The 9072-nt window shown below is 42.1% G+C and overlaps 1 protein-coding gene across 1 annotated transcript in view; it reads left to right on the top strand.

The window, feature by feature from the left end:
* Positions 1-6485, top strand: part of LOC101853444 — a 15747-nt gene extending 9262 nt beyond the window's left edge. The window contains exons 2-3 of the mRNA XM_005092290.3: positions 2460-3265; positions 4603-6485. Of these exons, the coding sequence (XP_005092347.1) occupies positions 2466-3265; positions 4603-6322 (2520 nt within the window). The 5' untranslated portion in view covers positions 2460-2465 and the 3' untranslated portion in view covers positions 6323-6485. The remainder of the gene's footprint in view (positions 1-2459; positions 3266-4602) is intronic.
* Positions 6486-9072: the final 2587 nt, after the last annotated feature.

The following is a 9072-nucleotide window of genomic DNA, read 5'->3' as shown; positions in this document are numbered from 1 at the left end:
GTGTGTGTGTGTGTGTGTGTTTACTCGGGGAAGGGTGGGGGTGGGGGTTCTAGAAAAATCGACCCAAGCAACTCGCAGTTGTTGTGACATCAGAGCACTTAAAATCTTAATTTGTCATCGATGAATAATAGAAGAGCTTGTGTCCATGAAGGGGAAGCCGACTCGTATATAGCATTCAATATTTAGCATCTCTTCAGGCGAGACCTCTCAGACAAAGAGAATCTCCAATGGAGACGGCATCAAATATGCAAAAGCGTTGATGCTAGCTTACTTATTGATGACAGTTATTCAAGTTGCGGTCGCCATCGTATGCCAGTTTTCAATCAACCAAGCATTCAACGCCAAGAATCTCATTCACATCGCCCGTTTAGCATTGGTTTGCATGTGCTCAAGCCAAAGAGACTTCGAGATGTCTCTTGGTAAGAAAGAAACCCGCGCCGTCTTAGGGGACAGAGTAGTCATAATGATATTATCATTTTTGTCCCAGTATGAATTTGCTGGTTCCTGGTTAAAGACTTGAGCATAAAAACAGTACTACTGAAAGCTGGAGTGCGGTATTATAAATTCAGGAAAACCAGACGCTTGGACCTGAAAATTCCTAATCTGTTCAGAAATTCTCTCTATAAGTTATGATGTAGGCAGCTGTCAAACGCATTCAAGATCCTTTGCAAGACGTTAGCCATTCTATACTGTTGAAATATACAGCAAGGAGAACCACATGAATCATTAAACCCAATATTGGAATTCATTGAATTTATAAAGAAGGTACATTTATTTCTCTACTGTTTATTCGGTGGTCACCTGTGGCGAAACAGAAAGAAATGGAACAATGTAAATACATCTACATGATATTATGTTGCTTAGCACTCTCTGTACGTGCTCATAATATAATATGGGAATATGACACTAGTTTCACGAAAAGACATAGATGGCTGTAGTGAAAAGGTTATTTCGTTTCGGTTTTTTTCGGCTGGTGCTGAGTGTGTGTGTGTGTGTGTGGGGGGGGGGGGGGGGGGTAGAATGGTTCATCTTCAATCCCTAAGTAATATGGGGCATCAGGTTCGAATTAATAGGATTTTTAATGTATATATCCGAGGCATTCCAAATAAAGGCTCTGTGTAAAGCAAGGTGCCCTCTCTGAAATAACCGATCTCAGTTGTTCAAAACTAGAGGAGATCGATAGACTGGCATATAAGATAACAAAATGATAAATAATAAAAAGGCAGACAGACAGGCAGTCAGACAGACAGACAGACAGACAGACAGACAGACAGACAGACAGACAGACAGAGTGTAAACACATAATATTTCTTTAGCATAATAATATGATATAAGACGATTCCATTCCCATTCAAAAAGTTTGCAGAGCCGTGATAAATATTATTTGGACAAGGGAATTTGGCTTTTACACTTTCCCTGAATGTTGGAATTAGGAAGACATTAATTGACTTTTGTACGTAGTGCCTTGCCTTTATCTAACATTGCTACAGTGAGTCAATGATCAGTCCTTATAAATGTCTCAAAAATGTACTCAAACCATACTGAGTACAGTCCGCATGGCTTCAAGCTAATAGTGGCTCAGCATTACAGTTACAAGTATTGTATAAGTCGAGCAATTGTGTCGCAACGCAGTGGAATCATCCACTCGTCAATTTTTTGACATATTGGTTATTGTTATAATTTTGAAGTTTATACATTTGTCTTGCTTTTGATGAAAATAATACCCAGGTATATTGAACAGAAGTGGAGATATTTGCGATGGAAAGAAAAGGGGGTCACATAAAGTCAGAGAAAAATCAGTGAGAAAAGAACTGCTAAGTTTGATTACTTCCAAAGCTTGAATGTTATTGAAAAAAACCCCACAATCTAATTATTCACATGGTCTGGTGTCTTTTAGCAACGATTTCATTATTTTGACGGGCGCCTGATTTCACCATGATACCATACAACTATTATTATCGGCCATGGGTCGGGACTTTAATGTTGCCTTTCCGATCTTCGTGTTGTTCCTTTTGGAGATTTCACGCCGTCAGTCCAGTTTTCCCTAGGCATTCCTCTCGCTCTTATTCCACAGAATCTCATGTCCTAGGACTTTGAAGTTAGCTGTTGTGGCCCTATTCTCGTAAAGGGACTTAATCACTCTATTCGTTGTCTTCCGGCGTACAACAGTTATTGAAGGATATTTAAGGTCTAAAAAGGCTTCCCATTTATTCTTTGTTTTTTTTTCAAACTGACAATATTGCATGTATATCAATTTAGCAAACCTTTTCAGGGTACCAGTATCAATAATGAACACCCTCTCCCCCCACCTCCAGCCCAACCAAAAACAAGCAAACATGAACTACTCTTTTGTTCTTTTGTTCATGTGTTTGGAAACCTAAAGCTCCAATAGAATTCTCACCGAGAGCATGTCTGTGTTATAGTCATTGAAATCCATAACTGTTTTCGTACTTCCGCAGGTCATTATGGATTCAAATGTAGTTGTGAAAAAAGAGCCAGCAGACGCAGACGCTAACAACGGAGAGGAAGAGAACTGCAGTGGAAGCAGCATCCAATCAAATAACAACAGCACAAGCGAAGCGACCACTTTGCCAGTTTCAAACCCGGGTCCTGTGAGGTATGTCAGCAGAAGAGGCCGTCCTCCAGGTGGAGGCTACTCCATGAAGACAAACCCCAACTTCATCAACTTCAATTCCAGCCCTCTTGTGACGTCAGCAGAGTATGGGCACCCGTCCTCGTCATCGCTTTCCCCCCAAGATCTCCTGAAGAGTTCAGCAGGAGACAGCTTTGATATTCGACGGTTTGGGTTCCCGAATTTTGACGCGGACAAGAACTCTTTTCGCTGTGACGGATGTGACATTGTATTTTCTAGTAGAGACACCTATGCGATGCATATGCTACTACGCGCCAAAAACGAGTCTTGCGTTGCTTTACCAACCTCCGCTATATCGTCGAATCCAGAAAATCCAACGCCAAGAGAGAAATTTGAGAGAGAGCTCCGTCAACAGGCAATGCTATCCGCACTCAGAAACCAGGCCACAGCTATATCTAAGGCAGCTGCTGCAGCAAGCATCCTCCCTAAAACCTCGGCACTGTCAGAGTCGTTATCAGCTCTGACCCGTCCGACGACCTCAACTAAAGAGAGAACGGTGGGGACTTCGCCTGATGTCTCACCCAGCTTTGGCAGCCTTTTCTCCTTAGACACTTACGGCATGTATCTAGATCCTCGCCACTATCGCAGACTCTTGGCTGAATACGGACTGAGGTGAGTTGTCTCTTGTAAAAAGAGCTTGGCTAAAAGTTTGCAGCAAGTTAGGTGCCATTTGTAATTAAAACCACGTGTTTATACGGAAACAGTTATTGATAGTAAAATCGTAAGCAGTACATAAAGATAAGTGTGATTAGTGAGTTATTATGTTTTTGAACGTGACATACGGAGTTTGAAGTTTGAATAGAATAGAGAAAAATGGAGAACTCAAGTTGAGAGTGCATAATTTATTCAAGAAAGATAAACTGGTCAAGATGGTTGACATGTTACATTGGTAAGTTAGCTAATTCTGTTGTGCTGCTGAATATTAACGTAAAAATGGACACAGAAGTTGAAAAAATACAAAGATTTTTATATAAGAAAATATCCTAGAAATGTTGTGTGTACACTTTGGTATCACTTGCTATGGTAGCAGTTTGGGAAGGCTGCACATTATAAAAATAAACAAGTTGATAAGAAAGGCATCAAGAACAATTGGTAGAGACGTAAGTAACTATGAATATCTACATGACGCAAACGTTCTGAAAAAGGCGGAAATAATGCTTAGTGACCATAGGCACCCACTGACATAGGAATTTCAACTATCGACCCACAGTAAACGATACATTTCCAAAAAAGCAAGAACAGACATATATAAAAATTCATTCGTTCCAACTGCAGTGAGGTTACTGAACACACAGTGCTACAAATGAAACAGAGTGAGAGAAGTGTTTTACGGAGCGGGTTATCTCAGCACGTGAGACATGTATTTACTAGGCCTAATGTCCTGTCTTGTAGTGCGTGTGCGTGAGTGCACTTTTAGGTCTAACTTTTGTAACGTCTACTGCCATTGTTAACGACCAAGACAAATTTCTCCCTACGAGATGAATAAAGATTGTCATTGTCACTTTCATTAATACGTGTATTACTTAAGTTTTTTTTTTTTTTAAATCACCTTTAAAACGAAAGACTCTGCGTCAAAATTATAATGAATCCCACTGCAATTCATCACTACATGTTGAGATCTATAGGTTTTTCTGCAAAGCGCACAGGGCTCTCTGTTGAGCGGGGATGTTTTGCGCTATACAAAATATGCTATTATTGCTATTATTGTTATTATTATTATTATTTTCATTATTATATTTAGTGTTAGTACTAGGCTTTGTACTACTACTACTACTACCATCATCATCATCATCATCATCATCATCATCATCATCATCATCATCATCATCATCATCATCATTATTACATGTATTATTATTATTATTATTATTATTATTATTATTATTATTATTATTATTATTATTATTATTACTATACAACTAAATCTATTTTTTCTTCAATTTGTACAGAGCGTCCAGTTCGACGGGATCTCTGGCGGCAATGATGGAGCAGTTGAGTTGCAGCGTTTGTGGGGAACTCTTCAGTAACAAGGACGCCTTAGCCATGCACATGATGTTCCACACGAGAGGGGACGAGGGGGACTGTAAAGACGCCGTGGCCTGGAAAGCTGCAGCTGCAGCCGCTGCCACATCCATCCCGCACCCAGACACTGAGAGACGACGCACTGCATCCGGGTCTCCGAATAACTCCCAAGACTCGACGGCTGCCAGCAGATCCGAGGTGGGGAAGAGGAGGGACGGTTCCCAATCTGGGGACCGCCAGCTGACAGCGGAGAGGGTGGCCGAGCTCAAGCGTATGGCAATTGAGTCATCTCTAAGGGCGTCTGCTAGTAAAGCGGGGAAATTCTCTGCTTCTGCGTCGTCCAAGACGTCACCTCGACCGAAAAGTGTCTCTGAAGACATGTCAGTAACCTCGACAGCGCAGTCAAGACCGTTGTCTGCTGATGACGCAATCAAATTTGCCAATGCTTCTTACAGTGACCCTAGAAAATCTCTTTTTGCCAACAGTTCTGGGGGGAAATCGAAATCTCTGAGTATTGAGAACAGACATTTATTTGGGACGGACTACAGGAAGAGGTACGCTTCCTCGTCCATTAGCGATCATGTTTTTGACAGTTGGCAATGGTCACTGCAGCCAAGTAGCAGGAAGCAAGCGAGGTACGATCGAGACTTTTACGCTGACCTCTCTCGTAGCTATCAGGCTGTAGCCTTGGACCCCCAAAACGGTGACAAAAACGCCAAAGTGTGTGACAACCACGTCTCGTCTGCGTCTGGACCCCAGGATTCGGACGAAACTTCTGATGGCTTTTCGTCCTCTGCGGAAAATGCCAGTGCTGCAGATAGAGATAAGGAGGAAACAGCCAAAGTTCCCAAAACTCGTGGCTCCCCCTATCTAGATGCTATCATGTCCAATGAGGCTGTACTCGTCCCTTTAGAACCGGACGAAGCGATGAATGAATCAGATCTGACCAGGAATCTCATATCGGTGGATGACCACTCCCGCGACGCTTCTGTGCCAGCTTTGGACTTCAGTTTTGCCTCTCGCAAGAGCATCACCAACTCCTCTCACTCTCACGTCCAGAACCCCTTCTCCTACAGCGCCAGAGATAGACCACAGTCGGAACTTTCTCATCAAAACGGAACTGATGTGTATTCTAATGAAGAATCTTTTGATAGTTACAGTGCATCAAGAAGACGAAGTTTCTCCCACCCCAACGGCGCTATGGAGTCGCTCGCCTCGAGTAATTCGGACCTCGTCCACCGATCGAGCAACGGTTCGAAATATTTCCCCTCCTCCACCCCACCTTCCTCCTTATCCTCCTCCTCCCTCGCCGCTGTATCTGGCTACCCCACCACCACCACCATCACGACTACAACAACCACACCGGGAAGCACGCCACCAGGGGGAACAGCCCGATCTGTCCTAGACGGTGACGTCATTGACGAACGGGGTCATGGGTCAGGGACTCCTCGCGACGTCACGCGGGCATCTCCCTCCAGGACGAACGAGGCCCGTTACTGCCCCCACTGTGAGATCCTGTTCCTCGACGTGACATTGTTCCACCTGCACATGGGGCTACACAACGTCAACAACCCATGGCAGTGTAACACCTGCGGGATTGTCTGTGCCGGCAGACTCGAGTTTAATACACACGTCCTACATTATTGACGACTCTCTTTCAACAAGAATTGCCGTACGTTTGCCTGTGGGTCTGCCAGAGTTTTTTTGACTGTCTGTATTATTTATAGATCTTTTATATCTATGTACGTCTGACTTTTATTTTATATGCTTACATTTTTATTATGTGTCTGTCTACTTCTTGACTCCCCCCCCCCCCACTCTCTCTCTCTCTCTCTCTCTCTCTGTCTCTGTCTCTCTCTCTCTCTCTCTCTCTCTCTCTCTCATACCCTCTCTCTCTCCCGCTCTCTCATCTTTTCTTTCTGTTTGTACCTGTGTTTGCGCTCGCATGTTTGTATGTGCGCATGCGTGCGTGCTCGTTCTTTCCACTTTTTCTTCTGATAGACAGGTAATTTTTCTTAGGACGTCTTGGATGAAAGAATGCAAACGACAAATCACTCTTTTGAATTTTCTACTCTTAATTAAGACTTGGTTAACTTTTGCCCTTCTGATTTTTGTGAACAATACTCCATTTTTTTCTTCTGTTTATCAAATGATACCAATTCAACGTTCTGAATGTTAACCATGGTTATTTAGGATTAATAAACAGAAGAAAAAGAACTGATTGTTCTTAAAGATATGGAATAAAAAAATTAATCACCCGCAAGCAACAAAGTTACACTGGTAGAAAAGTCTTGCAATGTTGAAGCTGTTTTTTTCTGGGGGGAGGAGGTAATGACACTACTAAAAGCTGAAACACAACGGATACACGAATAGGGGAAATGAAAGAAACAAAGAGGCGGATACAGAGGCAGTGGCTACACAGGTGCTCAAAGAAACGTTAGTCAGTCTTCAGTGTGTGATTCCATCTGGTCAGTTCGTTGATTGCATCACATATTTTCCGGGAAAGATACTACTGCAATATTGTATAGTCTCGCTTACTTCATTGCTGAAGAATGATGGTCATGTTGTGATGTGAACGAGACCTGTATTCAAGATGAAAAGGGACAAAAAGCCTTTCGGATGAAAAGGAAACACGAGAAATAATAGAAGTGTACTGAAAAGACACCCTCGGGGGGAATTGGGGGGAAAGGATCTTATATGAAGTACATGTGGATGAGGCACGAAAGAGAAGAAGGCGGACGAGGAGAAAAGGAAGAGAGGAGGAGGAGGAGGAGGAGGAGGAGGAGGAGGAGGAGGAGGAAGGGGGAAGGAAGACGACGACAAAATAGAGGAAAGGCAAAAGGAAGAGAAGGAGGAGGAGGAGGTGGTGGTGGTTATGGAGGTGAAACAGGAGAAGGACAAAGCGGCAGCAGTAGGCTGAAATAACAGAAAACTGAATGAAAGACAGTTTTGCGCAAGAGATACAAAGACAACAGTGCCTCTCACTGTGAATCAGTACAGTTAAAAGTGGGGTTCTGTGGTACGAATCCAGCTTCAGTCTGTTTTTTTTTCTCCTCGAAGAGATCCTCGGTCTCCACCCTAGAGAGTGCGTTCATAGTGTCTGGAGGCGCAATGAAATTTCAACAAAAACTAAATGAAAGATCAGAGACGTAATATTATGCCAGTGCTCTTAACTGGAGTTGTAAAAGAATTTTTTGTTTGAAATGTGTCCTGTACATAACATTATTTACTTTTCTTTCTCTTCACACACATTTAATATACTTGTAAATTGTATATTTCTGCTTACAATACCAGCGTTGATGTACATTGATTGTTTCAGTCTATTGAACAACTTTAATACATCTTTTTTTTCGCATCATATTCTACGCCCATGCGATCTGTAATAAATTCTTTACAATTTGATCTTTGATGATGTCGAGTCTTGATTTTTAAGTGTTGGAACATGAGAGAGATTGACGAGTGTATGTGGAATGGAGAAGGTCTTTTGATACGTTGTCGGAGGGCGGCCAAATATTCAAGAGATTGAACTAGCAAGGAAAATGGTTCGATTCCTGGCCTGTCGTCAGTTGCCAAGGCTGTGTGTCCTTAGGAAATAAATACCTTGGCTATTAATGCCGCAAACGTGTACAAGGTGGTAAGCAGACGAAATTTCTTTAGAACGATTACAATATGCGCCAAAAAAGCAAGAAGAATATTTCGCTGTTTAGAGGACAACTGGAATGGTATCGAAGAACTGACAGAACGGCCAAGGGATTTACTGTTAAGACACATTAACGAAACTTTTTTAAAGCAAAAGGTAAGACTGCAAATCAACTCTTTATTAAGATTCACTGGCGTTTGACACTGGTGTTACTATAGTTGCATAGGAAGTACTATGGTAAAAATCATGCAAGCACCCTGATTTTTGTGTGGACTTATCCTGCTTTTCACTTGACCTCTTCAAATGGGTATTCATGTATTTACGTTACGTGATCAGGTAGTTTTATAATAAACCTCTCATCTCGTTATTCTGAATTCAACCACTTATAATTAAAAAATGTGACTTTTCTTAGAACCAAAAGCATTAGAATCTACGCGACCTTGCAAGTCACTGAAACATTAATCTCATTTAGATCCTTAAATCGTCTCTCCTGATCTTGAACAGTGCATGGGGTGTTGTTCTCGGTATAAACTTTTAAAAAAAGCCTCCACCTTTTCAACCGTTGAAAATCCAGAGCAGTTTTTGCAACGCACTTCTCTTCAATGCAGTTGATTTAATTATTTAGCACGTTACCTTCGAATTACACGAGTTCAGTTTGGTGTTCGGTGTAACTGTAGCTGTAAATTCTGTCACTATCGATTCTACGTGCACAATACGCATATAGACAGAGGCCATTTTATTTGGCGTAACTGAGGGG

Source organism: Aplysia californica, unplaced genomic scaffold, assembly GCF_000002075.1.
Source record: "Aplysia californica isolate F4 #8 unplaced genomic scaffold, AplCal3.0 scaffold00043, whole genome shotgun sequence".
Classification (NCBI taxonomy): domain Eukaryota; kingdom Metazoa; phylum Mollusca; class Gastropoda; order Aplysiida; family Aplysiidae; genus Aplysia; species Aplysia californica.
This window is presented reverse-complemented; position numbering and strand designations above follow the sequence as displayed.